Raw genomic sequence first — 26,465 nt, forward strand, 5'->3', positions numbered from 1 at the left:
ACCCGAAAATAATTTAAAAACTTATCTCCATCCCCCTTCAATTCCCCAAAAAGAATAAAGAATACGCCCACTTCGTGTCGTCTGTACAAGAGAAGCCGCGCTAATTTAACTGATGGTGCTCCATTTGTAGTGCGAAGGCAACTGCAGGCGGAAGGACGAGAAGGACGGCCCGACACGGCGAGTGGGATCGGAGTGTCAAGGCCGCACGCGAGACGCCGTGGCTTGGGAGCGTAGACCTGCCTGCCGCAGGAGCGCCCCTGTAGGGAGAAGCGTTTCAGTTGCGAAGCATGGCTGCTGCGGACGCTCTGCTGACCGTCACTAATCCTGTGTTTAAGGCATACCTTTTCCATGTAGCAGTACTTGCGCTGAAGATGCTGATGTTGTCTCCGCTCACAGCACGCCAGCGTTTTAAAAATAAGGTACGATAACGAAACACAAATTTATATCTTTTCTACAACTTCAATTGTTGAGCTTGAGTTTCAAGACGAGAAATGAAATCTATATTCTGCTTAAGAAACTGAGCTGGTTAATGCTGCCGGTACGTAGTTGTGTCTTGCGAATATTTTTTGCGCCCATTGTGGATATTTCCTCACTGTCAGTAGAAAACTACAGACGATCATTAAATTTTTCTGTTATTTAGCTGTGTAGTGTACACAAAAAGGAAGAACTTAATCATTTCTCTTAGAAAAGTACTTGGTGCCAGATTATCCTTTTTCACTTTCTTCTGTAACATACCGCTCAACGGCGCGGCATTCCTTACGGCATTGGCAATTGGACACGCAGGTGCGTAACACATGTCGCAGGAGTGTATGTTTGAAATGAATACTATTTTGCTTCATCATAAATTTGTCTAACATCCTTTCCGCCAAGCTTCTGCCACTGACTGTTAATTATTACTCCATCATTTCTTTTCTAATTCTGACCTCGCAGTTAACATAAAGCTATATGGAAAATACAAAATCATACGGAGGACCGGCAGAGCGCGCTCAGGAAACTTATTGGCAACTTAGCCATTTCTCTTCCGCATTATGCGATTTAATCTGCCAGGAAGAAACCTTGGAGAAATTTTCCCTCCACTTAATCTACACCATAAATTACAAATCGAAAATGTGGGAGCGTATCGGACAAACGTAAAATTTTTCCCATACTCATGCCCAGTTGAAAGCTACACATATTATTTTACCTCAGAAAGACTGGGTGAGTTGCAATAATTAACGGATTTTTAGGTGCGTCCGTGTCACTGATAACTTCTCTATTGCATACTTGCATCAAATTGTTCAACTTGCGGAATTTAATCGTTAATTTCCATGTTGAAACAGTATCATAAGTCCGAAAGCGATTACAGAACGCATTATTCATTACCCTTACATATGACGCTAAATTGAGAAAAGAAATTGGTACATTACTCGCATGAGGCGCTACCACAGTTCTTGTTTCCATTTGCCACTTTCCTTTCATTCGTAACTGGGCGTCGAGTATTGCAAGGAACTTCATATATTTCTTTGTATCGTTGACTAGTTCAAATGGCTCTGAGCACTATGGGACTCAACTTCTAAGGTCATCAGTCCCCTAGAACTTAGAACTACTTACACCTAACTAACCTAAGGACATGACACAACACCCAGCCATCACGATGCAGAGAAAATCCCTGACCCCGCCGGGCGTCGACTAGTCAATGAGAATATTCCATTACTGGCAACAGCGCCGTTACAGTACATACGCAATGCGTAGTGGTAAATTACTATACCCGTTGTTTTTTTTTTGTCTCATTTGATTACATTATGTACAGAGTATGTGCTTGTGACACGGGAGAAATCAAGTGAATCTAATGTGTTACAATATTTAGCATACGTACTACAAACTAAAACATTAAACTGGCAAGTACGACTTCAATGTTGCATGCATTTTCCTTTCGATACACACTAAGGTGACAAAAGCCATGGGAGAACATACTCACACATACAGACAGCGGTAGTATCGCGTACAGAAGGTACAAAAGAACGATGCATTGGCGGAGATGTCATTTGTACTCAAGTGATTCATGTGAGAAGGTTTCCGACGTTATTATGGCCGCACGACGAGAACTGACAGACTTTGAACCCGGAATGGTAACTGGAGCTCGACGCGTGGTGCACACCATTGCGGAAACCGTTAGAGAATTCAGTATTTCGAGATCCACAGTGTCAGAAGTGTGCCGAGAATACCAGATTCCAGGCATTGCCTCTCACCACGTACAACCGAGAGCAGCGGCGTTTGCGAAGAGTTGTCAGCGCTAACAGACAAGCGTCACTGCGTGAAATAAATTGCAGAAATCGATGAAGGACGCACGAGGAAAGTACCCCTTTGGATAGCGCGGCGAAGTTTGGCGTTAATGGGTTATGGCAGCAGACGACCGAATCGAGTGTCTTTGCTAACAGCGCGACATCACCTGCAGTGTCCCTCCTGGGCTCGTGACCATATTCGTCGGATCCGAGACGACTGGAAAACCATGGCCTGGTCAGCGGAGTCCGATTTCAGTTGGTAAGAGCTAATGGTAGGGTTCGAATGTGGTGCAGAGTTCAGGAAGTCATGAATCCAAGTTGTCAACAAGGCACTGTGCAAGCTGGTGGTGGCTCTGTAATGGCGTGGGCTGTGTTTACACGGAATGGACTGGCTCCTGGTTATTTTCAGCTACTTGGAGACCATTTGCAACCATTCATGGACTTCATATTCCCCAACAACGATGGAATTTTTGTGGATGACAATATGCCACATCATTAGGCCATAACTGTTTGTGATTGGATTAAACAACATTCTGGATAATATGAACGGATGATTTGGCCACCCAAATTGCCCGACATGAATCTCATCGAACATTTATGGGACATAATCGAGAGATCAGTTCGTGCACAGCATCCTGCACCGGCAACACTTTCGCAATTATGGACAGCTACAGAGGCAGCACGGCTCACTATTTCTGCAGGAAACTTTTAGCGACTTGTTGAGTCCATGTTACTCCCAGCCGCTGCACTACACTTGGCAAAAGGAGGTCTGATAAGATACCAGGAGGTATCGCATGACTTTTGCCTCCTCTGTGTACATTTGGGTCTTAACCCTTAAGTACTATGGACCATCTCACAGATATCTAAGATTTGTTGTCTCATCACATTTCACACACTTCAGTGAGCAAAGTGGACTCTTCAGTGTACCTTCCTGTTGGATGTCAAGCTACACGCGTCAAAACTCGTGCATTCTTACTGTGCCTTGTTATTTTTAAGCCTAGAGAATTCTCACAGACCTTTCAATTAGTGTTTGCATGCCATATTCTCCTTGCACAGTACATTTCTCCACGACAAGGAAAGTAGGACACGTTATCAACAATTCTGACAATAACATATGGCTTCTGGGCAATCTACCAACACACCTGAGGCAATTGGGTTTCAGTAATTCAAAACTATTCTCCAAAGTTGTGTGTTCAATTAAAGACTCAACAATTAGAAATTTCAGAGAAAATCTTCAGCAGTTAGACTGGGATGGGGTGTACAAGGAACCTGATGCTAATTTAAAATATAACTTATTTCATGATACACTTGTAAGAGAATTTGAAAACTGTTTCCCTAAGAAAGTAGTTAAATCTAGTTATAAGAAACTGTGCAAAAAAACCTTGTCTTACTAAAGGAATAAACATATCTTGTAACCACAAAAGGGAACTGTATCTAACAACAAGAAAGAGTAATGACCCAGAAACAGCCAAATATTATAAAAACTACTGTGCTTCATTAAGAAAGGTTATTAAAAAATCCAGAAGCATGTGCATCATGTGTGAGATTGATACCTCTGATAACAAAATCAAAACAATTTGGAATATTATTACAAGGGAGACAGGACAACCAAGAGTACAGGATGAGGGCATCACCATCAAAGCAAATGGAAACTTGATAAACAACAAGCTGGAAGTCGAAAACATTTTAAATAATCATTTTTTAAATGTTGTAGAGAAAATAGGATCTAAATGTTCATCAGAAGAAGCAAGGCAGTTAATGGAAGAGGCCTTACCCACGCCATTTGATAAATGGAAATTTCACCCACCTCTCCATCTGAAATTAGGAAGATAATAAACTCTCTCAAGAATAAAAGCTCACATGGAATTGATGGCATTTCCAGCAGGATAATAAAAGCTTGTTCCCCAGAAATAAGTGGGATTCTTAGCCACATATGTAATAGCTCTCTGAAGCAGGGTATTTTCCCAGATAGACTGAAGTATGCCATTGTTATACCACTGCATAAAAAAGGGGATACGTCTGATGCCAACAACTACCGCCCAATCTCTCTTCTGACTGCCTTATCCCAAATTCATGAAAAAAATAATGTATTGTAGAGTAGCTTCACACCTTTGTAAAAATAAAGTTTTAACAAAATGTCAGTTTGGTTTCCAGAAGGGTTTTTCAATGGAAAATGCTATATATACTTTCACTAATTAAATATTAAAGGCTCTGAGTAACCGGAAGTCACCCAGTGGGATTTTTTGTGATCTAACAAAGGCTTTTGATTGTGTAACTCATAGAATACTTCTATATAAGCTCCAGTACTGTGGTATGAATGAGACAGTGCTCAAATGGTTTAAATCATACCTAACTGGAAGAGCGCAGAAAGTTGAAATAAACAGTTTGCATAAAATGCAAAAAACTGGTGATTTCTCTAATTGGGGAACAATTAAGAATGGGGTGCTGCAAGGTTCGGTCTTGGGTCCTCTGCTGCTGTTCTTAATATATATTAATGACTTGCCATTCTATATTCATGAAGATGCAAAGCTGGTACTTTTTGCCAAAGATACAAGTATAGCTATCACACCCGACAGACAAGAATTAACTGGTGAAATTGTAAATCATTAAGTGGTTATCTGCAAATGGGCTCTCATTAAACTTTGACAAAACACAGTATATACATTTCCACACAGTAAATGGAATGACCCCATTAATAAATATAGACTTCAATCAGAAATCGGTAGCTAAGGTAGAATATTCAAAATTTCTAGGTGTATGATTGATGATCAGTTGAACTGGAAAAAACACACTGAGGACCTGCTGAAACATTTGAGTTCAGGTACTTATGCTATTAGGGTCATTGCAAATTTTGGAGATATGCATCTGAGTAAATTAGCTTACCATGCCTATTTTCATTCTCTGTTTTCGTATGGCATCATATTCTGGGGTAACTCATCATTGAGTAAAAGAGTGTTCATTGCACAAAAGCGTGTAATCAGAATAATTGCTGGAGCTCATCCAAGATCATTCTGCAGACACTTATTTAAAAAGCTACAAATCTTCACTGTAGCCTCACAATATATATATATTCACTTATGAAATTTGTTATTAACAATCCGAACGAATTCAAAAATAATACTAGTGTACATGGCTACAACACTAGGAGAAAGGATGATCTTCACTACTCAAGGTTAAATCTAACTTTAGCTCAGAAGGGGGTAAATTATGTTGCCGCAAAAGTCTTTGGCCTCTTACCTAACAGCATCAAAAGTCTGACAGATAGACATATAGCATTTAAAAGGAAATTAAAACAGTTTCTTAATGGCAACTCCTTCTACTCATTAGGTGAGTTTTTGGATATAGTCTGAGTGGGTAATTTCCCAACCTCCACAAAATTAAAAAAAATAATAATAATTATTGAGCATCATGTAATATTTTGTCTAATTTAATATCTTGTATAGACACCTTTTATTAACCTGACATGTTCCACATCATTACAAAGTGTCGTATTAATGATCTATGGAACAAATACTAATCTAATCTAATCTTAATTTCAATACCAAGATACAACCCGATGCTGGTCACATGATCGACCATGCCTGTAGGGCATTTGTGTATGGTACAGTCAAGGTCAGTATATAACCTGCAGCTTGTGCAATTCCGTGGCAAAATTGGTGTGAAAATGTAAGTAACCCTCCTCCTCCCCTTTCTATCAGCACCAACAGGAAAACTTTTTCTGGACCGATAGGCATCAAGTTCTCACTCCTTTCACCTTTTTTAATATAAACATCCAGGTGCATGACCCCTGTCATTTAAGCTCAGTACAAGATAGTGAATGGATTGCTGTGAAATGCTAGTAGCAGCAGCAGGGATCATCCAGTACCCTGAGGTAGAATAAGAAGGAGAAGACTGTCAGATTTGAAATTAAGTATTTGTCCATCCATTATTATTATTATTATTATTATTATTATTATTATTAGTAGTAGTAGTAGTAGTAGTAGTAGTATGCATTTATTAATATATTTGTTTATACTTATGTTTTGTTATCTGTTTCCAACAATGCAATGCGCCCCTGATGTTGTACTATCACAACTGCTACACTAGGATACTTGTGTGTTCAACATACCATTGTCTGCATTAACACAGCAGCTTCCTGGTGGTCTTCCTGATTTAATCAGATTATACTGTACTGCCACCATAGCCACAGCAGCAGAAGGTACTGCTGCAACTTCCACAACTCACCAAGCAACTATTTGCCAACACATATAATTTGACTACCAATGGATGTAAATAAGTGAATGTGAGTCTAGCACATAACAGTAACTTTGACATAGAAATTGAAATTGAGAAAGTGTGACATGTAGGTGCTACAGTGCAGTATTTTTGTTAAATCTGGGACTATCTATGCAGTGTGATGGAGTACATGGATAACACAATGATGACTATATGAAGATGGTACCTGTTCCCAGAACAGGTAAGCTTCTACAGAATGAAATGCTAATTAAATCGAAACCCTTAGCTGCTGACAGGTGTTGTTGATATACATCAATGGGGACAGCTGACAATTTATGTTCTGACTGGGACTCGAACTGGGGATCTCCTGCTGACATGACAGATGCCCTATCAATCTGAGCCACTGAGGGCACAGAGGATAGTGTGACTGCAGGTACTTATCCCTTGCACGCTTCCTGTGAGACCCACATTCCCAACTGTCCACAAGCTACATATGTGGTGTTCCTAATAGACATTTGCCCATTCACTCATTACTCGCACCAGATTAAGCTGATGTGTCCTGTAATAGTTCACACAAAGTGTGCACATTCACACAGAAGAAGGTCAATGGCTGGGTAGCCTTTAACTATATGAAGATGGATAGAGCGTCTGCCATGTAAGCAGGAGATCCCCACTTCGAGTCCTGGTCAGGGCATACATTTTCTGCTGTCCCCATTGACGTATATCAACAACACCTGTCAGCAGCTAAGGGTTTCGATTTAACTGTCATTAAAATGATGAATGATTACAGCTCATCCCATACATCTATTGACATCTACATGTTTGAAAGGAAAGTATCAATGGTCGATATGTATGGAGAAGCAATGGTGGAATCAACTTCAGACGTCACGCGCATTCACATGAAATACTGTAATTTTCTTAATTTTCACATCCTATACTGTGCATTAACAATTGTTACAGGCAGAGTGAGCTGATGGCATTGATATGTTAGAGTTGCATACTATGACTTTGTGAACTATCTGTGCGAACATAGTGTAAATATGAAACAATGGGAACAGGTTATAAATGCTTGTGTTCATGTGGAACCAAAGCCTACATATGTAGATCATACAAGTATAAGGCCCATAGAAGCTGAATTTAAGGATGGAGTACCTGCTTGTCTTGTTGCTCCTATAGCGTTGAATGTTATACAAGCCTAATTTAAGGCATATAAAAAGCAATTATTTGCAAAAAAATTGCAGAACAGAATGACTAAAAAATTTTAACTGTTTATATATGCACTTGTAAATAAAAATAGTATTTTCTACTCAACTGTTCTTATTTTCCATTCCACCCCTATTGTGTCATCGAAATGCTTTATAGCCAGTGCTCACTGGAGAGCAATGATATTGATTTTTATCTAAAGAATAAGCATGGGTATGAACTATCACTACTTACCAAGAGTCAGCTCTCACAGCCACGAGTCTCCAGCTGCTGCTGCCATTAACACTATTGCAGCCACAGCAGGTACTCCTGCCACAGCCACCACCAATGTGGACACCAGTGTCCCCCTAGCATATGTATAACAGTGCTCAACCACAGAGAGAAGAAGATACAGGTAAGCGTAACTCTGAAAAATCTGAGTCACAAGGCAGCACTGCCCACGTATGCATACCTTCGGAATGGCCAAGGCGTACCAGTTGCCTCACATTTCAATGAAGCACACACACACACACAGTGACAGTGCTTTTTCATTCTCCAACAGCAGTGAACATTCAAATGTGAAGAACACTACAATGAATTATGTAAAGGTGTGTGTCCCTGAAGCTATTTACAGACTTGCTTCTTCATACATATTAACAAAACACAAGGATAAATGAAGATATTAATAATCCAACCAACTTGCTAAGCTGCCATTGGGGAATGGGTAAGCACTGAAACTGTGAGTGTGTGTGTGTGTGTGTGTGTGTGTGTGTGTGTGTGTGTGTGTGTGTGTGTGTGTGTTTCAAATGTGAAGTGCTACAAAGGTACGCTGACACGGGTGGTGTCACTTCATGAACATTGTCAGCTTATCGATACATAAGCATGGTTGTATCTCTTTCTCTCTAAAGATGGGCACTGCCCCACTTATGTTAGAGAGACACTGGTGGCACTTTGGAGCAGGTGTGGTGGTGGCAGATGTGGACATGCCGGCAATGACTATGGCGAATGCAACAGCATTGTTGGCAGCAGCTGGAGGCTGGTGCATGTGAGTACTGTCTCTCAGTATGTAGAAATAGTTTACATCTGTGCTTATTCTTTGGACAAAAATCAGCATCACTGCTCTCCAGTGAGCTGTAGCTATAAAGCATTTGTATGATACAATAGTGACAGGATGGAAAATAAGAACAATTTTGTTGGAAATATTATTTTTTTTTTATGTATATGTAAATACATTGTCACAATTTTTACAGTCATTATATTCTGCAATATTTTGCAAATAATTACTTTTGATACATCTCAGATTTGGCCTGTATAGTAATGAGTGTTATAGGAGCAACTAGACACACAGGTATTCTATCCATAAAGGTGGCTTCTACAGATTTTATACATACATTTTTAGGCTTTGGTATGGGATGAATACATACATTTATGCACCACTGTAATTAGCTGATATTTACAATATGTTCTAACAAATAGTTCACAAAATCATAGTATGCACGTAAAACATATGGACGCCTGCAGCTCAGTCTGTCTGTAACAATCATTAACACACACTATAGATTATGTAAATTAAGACTGCTACAATGATTTATGTAAATGTGTGTGTTCCTGAAGCTAATTACAGACTTGCTTCTTCATACATATTAACTATTGTTACCTTCCTCCAAAACATATGGATTTCAATAGGTGTATAGGATGGGTCACACTGAGTCTTCAACTTTTCTCAGTGTACTATGTCACACTGCACAGACAGTTCCATTCATACCACAAATACTGCACTCTAGAATCAACATATTTGACATTCTAAATTTTAGTTACCACATCAAAGTCACTGTCAGATGCTAAACCTGCCACTTGCAGTCAAATTATACATATTGTTAAATAGCTCTGTTCTGCTGACACTTAACTGAGTTTCATTGAGTTGAGAAAGTTGCAGCAGTGGCTGCTGCTGCTGTGGCTGTGATGGCAGTGCAGAATAGCTCAGTGAACCGGGAAGACCACCAGGGGACTGTGGTGGTGCAGACAGTGGTAGGTCCAGCACATGAGTATACTGGTAGAGTTCTACTAATACCACATATGGGGCACATTGATTTGTTGGAAATAAATAACAAAACACAAGGATAAATGAATTATTAATAAATGAATAATAATAATTATAATAATAATCCAAAATGAGATTTTAGCTCTGCAACGGAGTGTGCACTCATATGAAACATCCTGGCAGATTAAAACTGTGTGACAGATCAAGGCTCAAACTCGGGACATTTGCCTTTCGCGAGCAAGTGGTCTGCCAACTGAGCTACCCGAGCACAACTCATGCCCCGTCCTCACAGGAGAGCTTCTGTAAAGTTTGGAAGGTAGTCGACGAAGTACTGGCAGAAGTAAAGCTGTCAGTATGGGGCTTGAGTTGTGCTTGAGCAGCTCAGATGGTAGAGCACTTGCCTGAGAAAGGCAAAGATCCTGAGTTCGAGTCTTGGACCAGCACACAAGTTTAATAATAACAATAATAATTTCAAATCTGACAGTCTTCTTCTTATGCTACCTGGGAGTGCTGACTGATCCTTGCTGCTGCTGCTGCTACTGCTGCTGCTTCTGACACTTCATGGCGATCCATTAAATATGGTGTACAGAGCCTGAATGACAAAGTTCAAGGATTTTTATTATAGAAAAGGTGAATGGAGAGGTAACTTATTCCTATTGGTCCAGAAATTTTGAGCCTTTTTTTAAAAAAAAAAAAGAAAGAAAAAAAATTCCTGTTGATCCTGGTAAAACGGTTGGTGGTGAGGGAGAAGTGGGGAGGGGAAGTGGAGGGTAACTTAAGTTTTTCTACCAATTTCATAATTGCCCAAGATGCATTGATGGTGCATCAGGTTACATACCAACCCTAACTGAAACACACGCAGGTACATCATGCCTTATCTTATCACCAGAAGTGACTGTGAGTAAGATCATTATCTGTACTCATACCGGCCATCTCCTGCTTTTCACACCATCTTCTTACAGCTGTCTGGAATGTGACAGATGGCAAAATGTCTCAGAGAAAACCCTCCTGTTTTGGATGTAATGGATGGTGTGGCGACTGCACATTCTAACCTTGTATTCCAGTAACACAACCATTTTGTAGTTGCAATACTTCTTTATTGCTTACACATACACATGAATTCATCAGCATTATCAATCAATTAACAACATTTGCATATCAAGGCCCTATCCACAATTAGTACTTAAAATATTAACCGTTACACTTGTGACAATGGCCCCTTTAGATGCTGGTAACAACAACTAAAATAATAGATGAAATAGATAACCAAATGTTTACAATGTCAGCTATCATCTTTCTCACTCAGTTTTACACTCACTTAAAAAGTAAAATTAATTTGATGCTATCTGACCTGAAGGGTACTATTAATTGTTCTGTTTACATTTAGCATTCTACTACACTCAATGTACAGAAGATTATAGACTTTATGCAAGCTTAAGGCAAAACATCAATTTGATGAACATGTGATGGACGTGAGCAAACATTAATCTATTACCATTTCACAAACACACGATCCAAAGGGTGAACTTATACTCAACAAGGCAGTAGGAAATCTTCTGCCTAAAACAAGCCTCTCGTTGAATGGAATAGAGAAATCACCTGTTAACAGGGTCCAGCAAGACCTGAGTTCAAATTCTGAAATTCCCGTCACACTGCAAGCTCGCGGGGTGAGATTTGCTCGTGTCGACCACTATACACGTTTCTGAAAACAGGAAAATATGAGTGGCAGACACACTGTATTATATACAAATTACAAAGCAATACCTTAATATAAACATATTACAAGTTAACCAGTGAACAGAATTAAGGAGATTAGTTTCATTTGATCCAAAAAAAAAAAAAAAAAATCTAGATACTACGTGAAAAGATGTAAGTCCACACCCAATGACTTAAGGTCCACCTTACAAGATAATATGTCTTTGATGAATGGCTGACACCACATAAATCAAATGTGCAGTACCTAACGTGACAATCAACCTTCAGATAGGTATTTGAAATTGCAATAGAAAACTAATGCCACTTCAATAGGTCGCTAATGCAATAAGCATGGCCCCTATGGCCACAGACCAGAATACACACGGCTGCTATCTCACCATAATGCACAATATGACCTATTTTTATCATGGCTACTTGCCTTCCATACAAACAAGAAATTATTAAGAAATAACAACTACCACTAATTCATAAAACCAGAAAATTCTAAATCTATAACTAAATTAGGAAAAGATGTTCAAGTGAACCAGCTACCTTCAGTGTGCCACTAAGCACCAAATCCAAACTTACAAATGTGAGGCGCTATTTCTAGCCACTTTAGTAACATAATTTCATGGCCATTCCAGAACATAACTCACCTCGCAGCCACTGCAGTGAATGTTTTGCTGGCCACTAGCACGAGCAACTGCAACAGTCAACAATCCTTAAGTACACAATAATATTCACTATATATAGAAGAAGGAACCCACCATGAAAGCTTGGTGATTAATTTTTTCTTCTTCATGTGAAATTCACATGCCATCCATCCACATAGCTCTTGAGGTATTAGCAAATCCTGGTTGCCACTGGCCAGCTGTGTCAATACAACTTTAATACTTTCTGACAGTGGCCCATGCTTCTTCGTTGCTCCAACTCAACTGGTCCTCACGGCATACGGATGTGCCACATGACCTCGAAAGCACGTCATGTCACAGACTGACGAGGCTCATGTGCGCACCCACTCTCCTCGACTTGCGCACGCACACCACCATAAATAGCCTGCATCAAAGACACAAAGAGAACAAGGCACAGGGACAGTGATCAAAGATGGAAGTAAGAATCAATATTGCCTAATGCCCCTAATGCCAGAAACCCACCGGCTCAATGGAATCTGTTTTTTATGCAAGATACTTTAGAAGAAATCATTTTATGAACGTACATGGAAATATCTAAGCTTAGAACACTGTACACTAATGAATCCTGTCTACAAAATATTGATATCACTCAATTGAAGGCACTAACTGGACTACATACAGTACAGTATATGCAGTCATTTTCAGATCAGGAAATGAATTGGTTTACAGCTTGTTGGAAAGGGCTGTGATGCTTTCAGACGCACTGTCAGTAAATAAAGATTTTTATTTTTCTTATCTGCATTGTGGTTTGATAACCAAGACTATTGGGATGAAAAAAAGAGACAAACAGCAAGCAATCACACAAATATTTCTGTATTTCACTGAAAACAGTCAAACTTTATTAATCTGTAGTTCCTAGAGTCTGTGTTGATTAAATGCTTGTACCTTTCTGTGGAATGTGTCACTTTAGAATGTATAAGCTAAACAAACCAGTAAAATATGGCTTGAAAATTCATTGCTTTGTACTGTTATTTTAGTGGCAAATTTTTCTGTGTTCTAGTTGTCCAAGTGTTTTAAATGTTGCAGTGTTTAAAAAGTCCAAAATTTCTATAAAGTCTACTTCCAAGAAGTGTACTAGAGAACAGAAAGTAATGAAAACTTATATTCACCAAAAGAATGGTTTCATACATAAAAAACTAAAAATACAGTATGGGAGACCCCTTCATAGTAATTGTGTTCCTGTCAAGATCCATAGTGCTTAAGGGTAATAAAGACATTCCTCGTTATTTACACATGTACTCCTATGCACTATAAAATTCTTTTCCATAAAACAATTCTTATGAAACTTCCTAGTAGTAAACTTTATGCTGGACCAATATGTGACCTTGAGACCTTCGCCTTTTATGAACAAGTGCGCCACCGGTTGAACTACCCAAGCACGACACATCCACACAGCTTTACTTCTGCCAGTACTTCATCTCCTACCTTCCAAACGTTACAGTCCTCCTGAAAAAATTGCAGGGCTGGCACTCTTGGAAGAAATGATATTGTGGAAATATGACTTAGCCACTGCCTGGGAAATGTTTTCAGAATGCTTTGTAGCTCAGTTTGTAGCATTTGTGTGGAAGGGGGGGAGAGCAAGAGGGGCTACTTGGGTCCTTCTGGAGTCTTCGTACAGCCTTTTTTTCATTACAGGATTCCCTTGAATTTCTAGTAATCATTGTCTGGAATTCCAGATTTAACGCTGCTGACATGGACAAAAAATTTTGCAGTTTTGACGATCACTATAAATTAAGAGTTTTTTCATTGGTCCACTATTCGTGAGGAATATGACAATTCCTTGGTGCTGCTGCTGGTGCAGTTTCAGAGCAAATGTGGAGTCATGAGAACACAAAAGTTTATATAACCATACCAGAATAATGTCTTCAATCCTTTTTTGTTGCTTCCTAGTTCAACACTTAATGGGCTGCAGAAATTAACTGGACTAACACACTGGCAAATAGATTCCACTGCCAATTCCCAACACATAAACACGGCAGCAATACATCCAGCCCAAATTTCCATAATGATGCCCATCCCACTGATGCACAGTGAAATCAAACAAGGAGCTTATCATTTGCTTGATGAAACAGAAAATCCATGATGATGGCTTGCTACATAGCAGACGTCTTGTAGTACAGTCAGGAGATGGTAAACATGGTGTAGGTGTGTACATCCATGGTTAGTCCCAAACACACTAGTAGAAGAAAGGGAAGATCATTCTCCATGCTAGATGAAGGAAAAACTGTATGAAATTTCAAAGCTGAAAAAATGTTCTTACCAGGACTAGAAACTTTTCGAAGTTTATGGGTGCAACAAAGTGCTGTCATTGTCCATAAAATTCTTGAGGAACTTAGCATAATAGACAATGTGGTCACATTCCCTGAAGAATTTTGTGGACTATTGTTCAACTATACCAGTCAGTAATAAAAAATAGTAACCATGAAATCAATACATTAACACTTTGGACACTCAGAATTTAATCATTGAGAGTGTAATTTTCTATCCTAGACTTGAAAAAGGAGGCATCCATATTCATATTAAGAACATAAAAACGTGTACTTGGTATATACTATTGAAATCTGCTTAGGTACCAAAGTGTTGTACCTTAAAAGTACTAAGTAGATAATTATCAGTGTTGTGAGATACAATAAGTTCTTGTCAAATTTAGTTATTGGGGTACAACATGTTTTGAAACTCGCTGAATCAGTTACATCAAAGCAGGCAAGTTTTGAATCTTGCCCCATCCAGAAAAAAATTCTGTGGACACCCTTGGTAGTTAGAACACTTACCCACAAAAGATAAAGGTCTGACACACAGTTTTAACCTGCAAGGAAGTTTCATATCAGTGTACAATCTGCTGCAGAGTGTTCATTCTGAATTCTTAAGGTGTTCCTGCACTGTCTTTTCATTCATGCCATCCTGTAATCATCAGATCAAATCAAACCAAAAAAATTGTAATCCAGTGATGTTTCTTAATTTATTATAGCAATTGGTGTAATGGTTCCTAGTACTTGGTGTTATCTAATAATATGTGGCTAAAATAAGATCACAGTCTCAAGCTATGTGCATCCTTTTGCTGACTGCATTTTCTGCTGTCATATTTCAATCCCAAAAGTGCAAGTGCTTTATGAAAATGACCAGGTTTGTTACAAGTTTTGAAAATGAGTCATCCTGTGAAGTAATGGTAAATTAGACTGTTTATGAAAAATGTTTCAGGAGAAGAAGAAGATGGAAAATTTGTCATTTGCTCTTCCCCAATTAAATGTGGAAAATGATAGTATATATGTGGCACGTAGCAGCTGACATGCCACTAATGATCTGATTGTCAATCATTCAGTCGGGAGGGCACAGTGGAACCTAAAGCGATTTTTTAGTACAAGCTCAAATTAGGGAAGGATGGAGAAGAAATATGGCCATGCCCTCTCAAAGGAACAGTTACAGCATCACTGATGGCAATGATGCATTAAAGGTGCTAGGTGTTCACTCATAAATGATTTACACTGGATGAATGTTGTCTAATATGTGTACAAAGCTAGCATTTTTCATTAAAATACCAAATCAGAATTCTGGATATTTAATGCTCACAGAGTGTTTAACAATATTCCATGTAAAAAAATTATCTCAGCAGCAGTAATGTCCCTAGACAAAATTCTAGACATGCTTAAGTCACAGCATACCAATTGATATTTTGCAGCGTTGGTACTCAGATTCTAGGTATTCCCTAACACCATACTGATTAGCAAAAATTTTTAAAAAGTTGAAATTTAGCTCTCAACTTTCAAATCACGCAATGATCACCATTCAGAGATAAGGGAAATAAGAGCTCGTACTGAGGCATTCAGATAGTCATTTTTCCCTCGCGCGATCTGCGAGTGGAACAGAGGGGGGGAAATGTTACTTTGGCGCAAATTGTGCCCTCCACCACACACCGCTTGGTGGCTAGCAGAGTATATAAGTAGATGTAGATGTAGATGTACTTTCACTCAGAGATTGAGGCAGCTTGCTGGACAGAATTTAACCAACATTTATAGTATTCTTATCCATTAGTTGTATCTGTTCACTATGAGTGTGAACTAACATCATAATGCAGCAAACCCCTTCTGGTAAGGCTGTCGTTAAGGTTTCAGTTCATCATGACATCAGCCCAGGGAGGTCAACTGTTGAGATCATGAAACTTCCTGGCAGATTAAAACTGTGTGCCCGACCAAGACTCGAACTCGGGACCTTTGCCTTCAAAGGTACTGGCAGAAGTAAAGCTGTGAGTATCGGGCGTGAGTCGTGCTTCGGTAGCTCAGTTGGTAGAGCACTTGCCCGTGAAAGGCAAAAGTCCCGAACCGAGCGAGGTGGCGCAGTGGTTAGCACACTGGACTCGCATTCGGGAGGATGACGGTTCAATCCTGTCTCTGGCCATCCTGATTTAGGTTTTCAGTGATTTCCCTAAATCACTTCAGGCAAATGCAGGGATGGTTCCTTTGAAAGGGCATGGCTGATTTCCTTCCCAATCCTTACCTAACCCGAGCTTGCGCTCTGTCTCTAATGACCTCGTTGTCGATGGGACGTTAAACACTAACCACCACCAAAGGTCTTGAGTTCGAGTCTCGGTTGGGCACACAGTTTTAATCTGCCAGGAAGTTTCATATCAGCGTACACTCCGCTGCAGAGTGAAAATCTCATTCTGTTGAGATCATATTCACAGTGATGCAGCTCCAGGGGCACTACTATAAATTTGGGAAAGACCTTGCAAGGCCTTCCTTGTTACAGAAAAGGCAAGTGAAGAAGAAAGAGCTAGGAAGCACTAGAAAAGAAGGGAGCGGAAAAAAGAGTAATAAGCACAGTGATGGTGATACACTGAAGAATTGCTTGAAAGTGGGGAATGAAAGGGCGGATTGATTCCAGCAAAGATGAGATAATAACTAAAGTGGCAGGAAAAACTGTAGAAGACAAGATGAAAGGAATGGTGTGCATGGAGGACTTGATGATCTGGGGAAATAGGGAGGAAGAGACTCAGCAACAACTGAATGCTTGGGGAGAATCTGTGAGACAGTATGGAATCAAATTTAATGTCAACAAATGTGAGATCCTGTCCACAACTAAACTAGAAAGATAGATAGATCAATTAGTAGAGGAAGGCAAACAACTAAAGAAGGTGGAAAGTACAAAATATTGGGAAGGGTGACAGAGGAAAATGGTAGAAATGAGAGAGATCAGTGAATCTGGTAGACAGGCAGAAGTATTCCTGCAAAGTGTCAGGGGCTTGGTTTGGAATGAAGACATTCCACAGAAAATCACGAAGTAATACATAGAAGTTACTACATCTCAGTACTGACCTTTGCATCTGAAATATGAATAGTGAATAAAGAGATGTAAGCAGATTACAGGAATATGAAAAGGAGTTCTTCAGAAGTAGAATGGGAGTAACAAGGGGAGACAGGATAAATAATGAAAGGCTAATGGAAATACTGAAAGAGCAACCACTGCAGAGCAGGATAGAAACATCACAGCTAAGATGATATGGGCACTTAAAAAGAATGGGAAACCAGAGAATCCCAGGAAGATACACAAAATGGAGATGAAAAGGAAATGACCAAGAGGAAGACCAAGTGATGGAGGACTGAGAGGTGTGGAGGGTGTGTTGATAAAAGAGGTGAGAGCTGGACCAGAGTAAAGACAGAAAGATGGTGAGAATACAGGACTATATGACAAGGCTTACGTTCCAAACAGACCCAACCTGGGGCTGGAAGCTGTTCAAGATGATGTTGATGTTGATGATGATGTTGTTGATGCTGATGATGATGATAATGACAATTATCATGTCCATCTCTAGAGAACCCATTAGGGTACTTTGTAAGGAATACGTTCTGCACTCGTCACCCAAATGAGGCATTAAGAATTGAAATATAATTTCTTGCTTTAATATTTTCAGTGTAACAGGACTTAAATGCTTTAACATTCCTTATAATGAAAAACATTTTCTGTCAACATGTGCCTTTAACTTCACCACAGTTTACGAAGATTATTAGCCTGGATAGAAAGTTAACATTTTATGTGTATGATCTGTTTCCTAACAGCAGTTGAACTCGTATGCTATAATTACTTAGGGCCTGGTTCAGGCAATTGTAGAGCTAATCATGGCATTTGATATGAAAGATTCATGGAAGCTGTGGTAAACCAAAATGTAAATGACCTAATTATGAGGTCAGGAAAGAAGGAAGAGGATGAAACCCAGTGTCATTCCCTAGTGTATTCCTCTCAAGGAGCACCAAGGGGCCCATCAAGTTTAGTGTTCCTGTCTGACCAACAGGTTACCTCCAACAATGCAACATGTCCCACATCATGATTTATTCAGAGAGGTGTGGAACTTAATCAAGGACATTGGCACAAAGATTGGTAATCAGAAACTTTAATCCACACGTCTCTTCTCCTTACCAGCCCAGGACTGGTAGTGAAAGTTCATCCACTGCCAGTATTTGAATCGGCTTATCACAGAGTCAAAGGCCGCCACACAGTCATGCATTAGCAACCTCAGCTACTGATGTGGGTATTTCTGGCACTGTTTATGACAGATAGTTGTGAAGATGTTGACTCTTGGGTGAGTTTAAGTTTTGAATTATATGTCAGAGTAATTGTTCTGTCAAAAAGTGGAAGTTGGTTGTAATGTAGCTGTTATCAGATGTAGACGTGCAAAACCATAGCCAAGGTCACAAGCTAGAGCTGCTAGACAAGTCCAAAAAATAACAGAAGCAAATAACACAGCAGGATTATAAACAGACAACTGATATGGCATGTCTCATATCACTTCATCCATTAAATAACAGCTTGCCCATGGTCATGGTGTGATAATATTAAATCATTGAACATATGTGTCATGAGCATTGTGAGCAGGTTGAATTCCAGAGTTGTTAGTCTGTTTTAACACAATCTTTGCTGCTTGTACTGATGTCATCTTCCAACAAGACCTGACTGTTAAGTGATCTGTATGCTTGTTACTGCCTCTGATGTCATGTGTAATTTGTGGTGTGTGAAGCACAATAAATTGCAATAGATAAAAGACACAGGATGACTCTTATTAACATTTAAGAACCCCTGAAGTGCTGTGGATGACACTGAGGTCTGTAATTTGATATAAGACTCATGAAATAGCAAATGTCAGGAAATACCCCAAAAACAGATGACAGATCATGAACATATCACCAAATGATGTACCTCACTGCACGTTCAGTGGTTGTCAATATTACCATTGCTGGTAGGGAGGCAGTGTTACTCATTGCTCCTCTAAGGTACTCTGTATTCATTCTGCATTATCTAATGTGATATGATAGTGCACGTGGTAGTGGTTATCCAGTACTTATAAGAATTGGTTTACATTTACAAAAACAAATAGGTTATTGGAGTAATGTGTAGCTGTGCCCCTACTAGCAAGAATATGATTGATAAGCCCAATTGCTGCATGTGTGATGAGGTAAGTCATCAGGCAATGTCAAATGCTCAACATTTGCTATCCACTTTTGGGGTATTTCTTGAGAATTTGTGACTCCATGTGTCTCACATCAAATTACCCATCTCAGTGTCATTTCTATTGCCACTGTGGTTTTTAAATGTTATCTATTAGAAGGCTGGGGCTGGGTAGGAGCTTGGTCTTATGCCTGGTGGCAGATCAGTTTAGTGGGCTGTTCCAGTCCTGAGTCATTGTTTCTGGCAGAGGATGCTCTCCCTAATGTCATTACCAGAGCTGGTTCCCATGGCAGAGAAGCTGATCATGATGGGCTGCAGCTGAAACAACTGAGGAGCTCTATTGCTACTGATGACATTTTGCATCCACCTGGAGTACTACGGAATGTGCATGTACAGCTGCACTCACATGATGCTCCAGCTCATCTATAATTTGTGGCAAAGTTTATCAAAGTGTTATCAGATCATGTCACTGTTAAAATTTTAATTTGGCTCTTAAAAGAAACATCTGTATAACAGGCACAGCCATTATTTTGGCATACAATGTAACCATCCCAGCTGAATTGATTGCTAAAGCCATGAGGTAGAATATCTTGCTTCTTGTCTTGATCTATGTTGCAGGAAGTAAGGGGAAACTGATGCGATGTCAGCCACAAGTTCTCATTTATTTGGAGACATAGGGCCTCTTGTGTGTGAAAACATTATTGTGTCATATGAGTAAGGAGGCAACGTGCATCTGTAGGCCAACTGAGAGTTGGGCTATTACTGTATACCATAAGGACAATTACTGCACTTCATTGCAGTTGCTGCTTCATTCTCTGTGGAATTTTGGACCAGAAATCAAACACGTTAATTAGAAACTTACGGTCCATAATCGAGTAGGACTTGGTACTATAGAGGTATACACAGAAATTTGTACCCCTATGAATAATAAAGACTCTGGAAATAAGTTTTTGAGGTGCACAAAACTGATTCATTGATGATGTCAGCATCAGACTATTCAAAGATTGTACCTTTTTGATGCTGTTTGTACAATGTATTATCTATTTGGAGATTGTTATGTATAACATTGCCAAAGTACATCACATTATCCAAAAATGACTGCAGTTCTTTTAGAATTTTAAGAGCTGAAAGGCTATCAGTTGCATCTTTGTTTGGCTGTGTTAGGACACATCCTCAGGAAAACACAAGTAAGACTTAATTCTGGAAGATGTGGCATAGAAATTTAATACTAAGCTAAAAAACAACTTCTACATCTGTCCAATCGGATTCATGTACTATTTGATCAGATTCTAAAGAAAAGAGGCTCCACATTTTTCAAGTATCGCTTTCCTGTTGTCCCCATCACTATCATGTCAGCCAAGCAGTTCACACATTGTGGGAATCCTCAGATGAGATGTTCCAAATATTGTAATATGGTTAGTACACTTAATATTCCAAATGCTACCCAATTATGGCTATGCATTCCATAAGGTATGTTTAAGAGCATGGTTTACTGTATTTCCATGTCCAGCGAGTATCCCCTAGGGTGCGACAGCTAATCAGTTAAAGTTATAAAGTCTATAAATGACTCTAAATTCATATTTGGCACTTTATTCCTGCTTGTCCACCTTACAGAAAACTTCATGTGTATCTGCATTGTGAGGTTTATAACATCCTAGCTTCAATAGGAGTGGAGATTGGGCAAAGCCGTGTTTTTTCAGCCCCTGCCAGACTGGCTGCTCTGCTTGACATACATGTTGTGTGGGATTAGTATCAGCCTGCCTTATTGTCATGCTTCACAAGGCAACCTACATGTCAAGGAAGAGAAACGGTTTTACAGCCTATGAATTGTAGGTTGCTTTGTGTGACAGGTGTGTTGTGTTTGATTGGTGTTATTGAACTGCTTTGTATGTCAGTCCGTAAGTCAGGTACAAAAAAGGATTTTTAATCTCCTGATGTGTAGGCTGCCCTGCACAACAGGCATATTGTAAGAATAGTATCAATCTGCTTTATTGATCTATTTTGCTGGGGTCATGAGTGCAGATGGGCATGGCTGTGGGAAGATTGAGGTGGACAGAAAAAATGAGGGGCAAGAGGGAGTGAACAGAGAGAGGAAGCAGGAGTGGGTCGACAGAGAGAGAGGGGTGGGGGCGAGGGAGAGAGAGAGGAGAGGAGGAGGTGGATAAGGAGGGGGGAGGAGTGGGCAGGAATGGATGAAAAGAGAGAGGGAGATGGGAGGGACAGAGAGAGGGAAGGAGGAGGTGGATAGGAAGAGGGGGAGCAGGAGATGAACAGGAAGAGAGAGGGAGGAGGGGATGGACAGATAGAGGTGGAAGTAGGAGATGGAGACACAAAGTGGAAGTAGGAGACAGAGACACAAAGTGGAAGCAGGAGATGGACAAAAAGAGGTGGGAAGATAAGATGGACAGAGAGGCAGGTTGAGAAATAGGTGAACACAGAGAGGGAGGAGGAGATGTGTCTAATATTTATATTGAATGCATTCTCAAGTGAAGCCCTGGGGAAGAGCCTAATGTGTGTGTGTGTGTGTGTGTGTGTGTGTGTGTGTGTGTGTGTGTGTGCGTGTCTGTAGAGCATGTGGAGCAATATCAACCAAATTTGTAACACAAACAGCAAAATTGGTGAGTATCACTACCTTGGGGTCTATAACCTCCTAGTTCCAAGAGGACCAAAGATATGGGCAAAACTTGTTTTTACAGTTCTTTTCATATAGGCTACCTTGCATGACAGGCATTTTGTGTGGGAATGATTTGGCTTGCCTTATCGACTTACTTTACAGAACACTCTACACACCAAGGGCATGTAGGCTATCCTTGCTTATCAGGTATTTGGTGTGGAAGTAGTATCAGCCTGCTTTTTCGCAGGAGCTGTATGTGCAGATGGGCACAGCTGAGCAGAGTGAAGGAGAGGGAGGAGATCAGTAGTGGGAGAAGGGGGAGGAGGAGGAGATGGGTGATGAGAAAGGGAAGAGATTGACCTGACCAGAGAAAGGGGCAAGAGCGGGACATAAAGGACACAAGTGGAAGATGTAGATGGTTAGAGGGGCTGATGGAAAAGGAAGAAGGGGAGGAGGACATGGTCAGAGGGATGGGAGTAAAATATGGTCAGAGACTGGAGATAGAGGACACGCAAAAACAGAGTGGGGAGGAGGAGGAGTAGGAGATACAGAGAGAGTGTGAAGGAGGAAATGGACAGATACAGATGTGAGGATGAGGAGCTGGACAGACTGGTGGAAGTTATAGTAACACTTCTCACACTGGTGTCTGGTCGATAGTATAAACTTAGAAGGTGGCTAAAAACAAGGCAATTACAATTAAATTGACTGACTAAATTAATTGTTGTATCATAAGTATGTCTAAATACCTGAATACTCTCAGTAGTGTGTTGTAAAAGGAAAATGGATGTTTCTCAGTGAGTTCTCCTGTTTATTTACATTACAATCTAATGTGTGTGTGTGTATATGCACTGTCTCCTCAGTATATGGCAATAAAAATTCACAACAAGCTAAAAGGAAAGAATGTTCTGAGTATGAACCTAGAGACACTGAAAACAAAGCTATATGATATACTTGTCAAACGCTGCTACTACACTGTTGAGGAGTTCATGAAGGATGAACTGAACATTTGAGCAGGATAAATTTACATATAGTCTTGTGTGTAAATGTAGCTGTCTTTCACCAAAGGGAGGAAAGAAAAATAAAAGTTTATATTAATGTTAAAATTCTTTGTGCCAATTAGGCCTAAGTTGTGTTATCCATTTTTTGACATGTCTCCTGTACACTGATCATATGATTAGAAACTAGACGAATAAAACACTATTCACTATTTACTATTCACTGTGTGTGTGTGTGTGTGTGTGTGTGTGTGTGTGTGTGTGTGTGTGTGCATGCATGCATCTTTGATTCCATAATGTTTTGCTAATAATGATGGCAAGTATTGCAAAAGGCTAGTGAGCTAAAAGCTTCTGCTAATAAATGGAGCCTGTTATATCATGGAAAGATATTATTCTTAGTTAAAAAAAATTTTAAAAATTGTTGGGACTAAATGCATAACCAAGAAAGGACTGAACAATTTCACAATCTCATATACTCTATTTGTTGCCTTATGAAGTAGTTTCTTTATTTGTAGTTTTCTAGTAACATATGGCATTCCTGTGTTGCATGTCATTGACATAATCTGATATAAAATAATAATTTGCTATTATTGCTTTCATGTTTCATCAGAGTTTCTCAAATCCTGAAGACACTATATTTGTGAAAGGTAGCAAAGTGAAATACGATCAGCCTGATGTTGAACGAGTCAGGAGGTAGGTAGATGAAAGAAAGAAATTTATTTGTGGATAGAAGCCTTCTCAGTTCAGTTCAGAAATGCAAGACAATTTAATTTGAATTTTTTTCTTCTAGCTGATCATCACATAAATATCTAAAATTGCAACAATTATAATAATGTACCTCTGTGAATTTTTGTTGCTTTATGTTATTAACACAAATTACTAAATCATTTGAGTCATGAATAGAGCTACAGTAAAATATGAGATAAAACTCCATCACTTTGAAAGTACATCTTGTGATGTGCTAGTAACATTAACTTTATACGTACATGGATCAGAGTAATAAATGAAACTTCCTGGCAGATAAAAACTGTGTGCCCGACCGAGACTCGAACTCGGGACCTTTGCCTTTCGCAGGCAAGTGCTCTACCAACTGAGCTACCGAATCACGACTCATGTCTGGTACTCACAGCTTTACTTCTGCCAGTATCCGTCTCCTACCTTCCAAACTTTACAGAAGCTCTTATGCGAACCTACCACAGACACGTTGTATTACACAGACAATGGTGAACTGATATCACCCTTTCCATACTCAGTGGTGTTGAAATATTAAACACTTTATTATTCTGATCAAGGTATAAGATAATTCTATTGTGCAAAAACAATTACTTAAAATATCTGACCCCAATTTACAGACTAACTCAGATGATGATTTCATGAAATACCAATTCTTGCATCGAATTTTAGTATTTTTGCAGTATACCTTTCTTTTTTTTACAGAAATAAAGGTGCAGCAAGTGTGTCTTTGATCCTTAATTTGTTATGGAGCTTTATTTCCATATTCTGAAATTTCTGGATAACTTAAAAGACAACTTTTTGACTGAACAGTATGCATGCAACTGCAAGCTGTTTAAAGGGTGCAATTTTCTGCTTTTGGCTGTAGAAGTTTTTATATATAACTTCTACAGCCATAAGTGGAAAATGACATGCTTTAAACAGTTCATACAGACTACAAACCATACTACAAGAAGTTAATTTACAAGAAATGCTCCTTGAGATCCCTTAAGAAAAATACTGCTGTGTGTGGTGTCACATTTCATGTACTCCTAAACTAACTGCATTGTGTGGTTTCGCCACAAATTACTTCTTTGTTATGATGCCCTCAGTACCATTCAAGCTATCCAGCAGTAGCACACAGCTGACTGGAGCACTCAAAATACACAAACTGCCAATGCCCGCAAGTGAAGACAGCAGAAAAATCTCATTTTGCTACATACCTAGACATACAGGAAACATAGGCAATGAGTTATAGTGACATAGTGTTCATTTTCTTTGTGTGCTCCTGTCACAATGTCGGTCAAGTGAGTGTATTTAGTGGTGTGGCCTCATCATCAGGAGATATGAGGTTCAAATCTCTGTTCAGCTGTTCTGATTTACAAGAACAAAGTAGAAGCAGTTTTGTTTGTAATACATTTGTTGCACAGGTTGCATAGCAAAGCTGCACCCTTGCCCTCACTGTTCTTTAGCTGATTTAGTGCTCCATTTCCTTAACTGATACTAAACTCTGTCTACCTTGGTGTTGAAACACTAGTAGAGTGAATGAAGGTGTACAATATGTTATACTTTATCAGATCCATTAGATGACTCATGGATTATTGCCCATCTACTTGTGCCTTCTTAAAAAGGTAAGGAAGTTGCTGGTGTCTGATGCTTATAGAGCTCAGCCAGGTGGCTGAATTTCACATACAAGCATCCAAACTATTCCTCACTAATTTAACATAATTCTCCAGGTCATCACAAATTGCAAAAGCATGTATTTCTACATTACAACCCTAAAAGGACATGATACGTTGAGATGCCTATTTGATCATTGACAGAATGGTTTTTGACTCAGTAGATTTCTGTGGCAATTTCCCTTGCTGTTTATATATTTTTAATGTTTTAAATGTAATGTAATAATTTCAATAGATAAGTATATGTGGTGATTTTTATGGATACTTCTAATCTAAAATTGTAATATTCTTTTCAGGGCTCATTTAAATGACTTGGAGAATATTACAGTGTTCTTTATTGTGGCCTTAGCATATCTACTAACAAAGCCATCTCCAGGCCTTGCCATCAATCTGTTCCGAGCATTTACTGCAGCACGAATTGGCCACACAGTTGTATACTGCATCATACCAATTGCACAACCTTCTCGGTTTTTATTTTTTTTTGTTGGTTGGGCTGTCACAATTTTCATGGCTGGCAGTGTGATACTTTACTGCCTTTGATATGGAAAATAACAAATGTAGTTCTTAATGTCATGGTAAATAGATTTCATTTCAAACAAATTTGTTATTAATTCTATATGAATTGTGGTAAATGATAGTTTTTATCTGACAACTGAGATTTATTTCTATGAATGTTTTGCTCATATTGCCTTGTGTTTTTGCTGTGTCAAGATGTAAACAGACATAAAATAAGAAATAAATGCTGTTTGACAAGCAGTGCAGTTTTCTTTGCTGGCATATTCTGTGATTTTCATTATAAGCAAATCGATATTTAATGCCTTATTTTTTGAAGTATCAAAAGAATTTCCTTGATGTAAACATATTTCATAAAGTGAAAGTTAATTGGATTCCTTGTGCACCTCTGCCCCAAAACCCTTTATCTCTTTGCCCTGTATTGAGATGAAAA

At 39.3% G+C, this 26,465-nt stretch overlaps 1 protein-coding gene across 1 annotated transcript; it reads left to right on the forward strand.

The window, feature by feature from the left end:
- The first annotated feature begins 233 nt into the window (after positions 1-233).
- On the forward strand, positions 234-26,272 carry LOC126331476 (microsomal glutathione S-transferase 1-like). Its single transcript, XM_049996500.1, has 3 exons — positions 234-419; positions 23,740-23,822; positions 25,816-26,272. Exons 1-3 carry the CDS (start codon positions 288-290, stop codon positions 26,057-26,059), a joined length of 459 nt encoding a protein of 152 aa, XP_049852457.1. The 5' UTR covers positions 234-287; the 3' UTR covers positions 26,060-26,272.
- Positions 26,273-26,465: the final 193 nt, after the last annotated feature.

This window comes from Schistocerca gregaria, chromosome 1, assembly GCF_023897955.1.
Source record: "Schistocerca gregaria isolate iqSchGreg1 chromosome 1, iqSchGreg1.2, whole genome shotgun sequence".
NCBI lineage: Eukaryota > Metazoa > Arthropoda > Insecta > Orthoptera > Acrididae > Schistocerca > Schistocerca gregaria.

What these genes read in the sequence shown, in the direction of transcription:
- LOC126331476 (XM_049996500.1), top strand. Translation starts at nt 288, where the DNA reads ATGGCTGCTGCGGACGCTCTGCTGACCGTCACTAATCCTGTGTTTAAG. An exon ending in GCCAGCGTTTTAAAAATAAG is followed by an intron (nt 420 to 23,739) that starts GTACGATAACGA and finishes ATGTTTCATCAG; the next exon opens with AGTTTCTCAAATCCTGAAGA. An exon ending in GATGTTGAACGAGTCAGGAG is followed by an intron (nt 23,823 to 25,815) that starts GTAGGTAGATGA and finishes TATTCTTTTCAG; the next exon opens with GGCTCATTTAAATGACTTGG.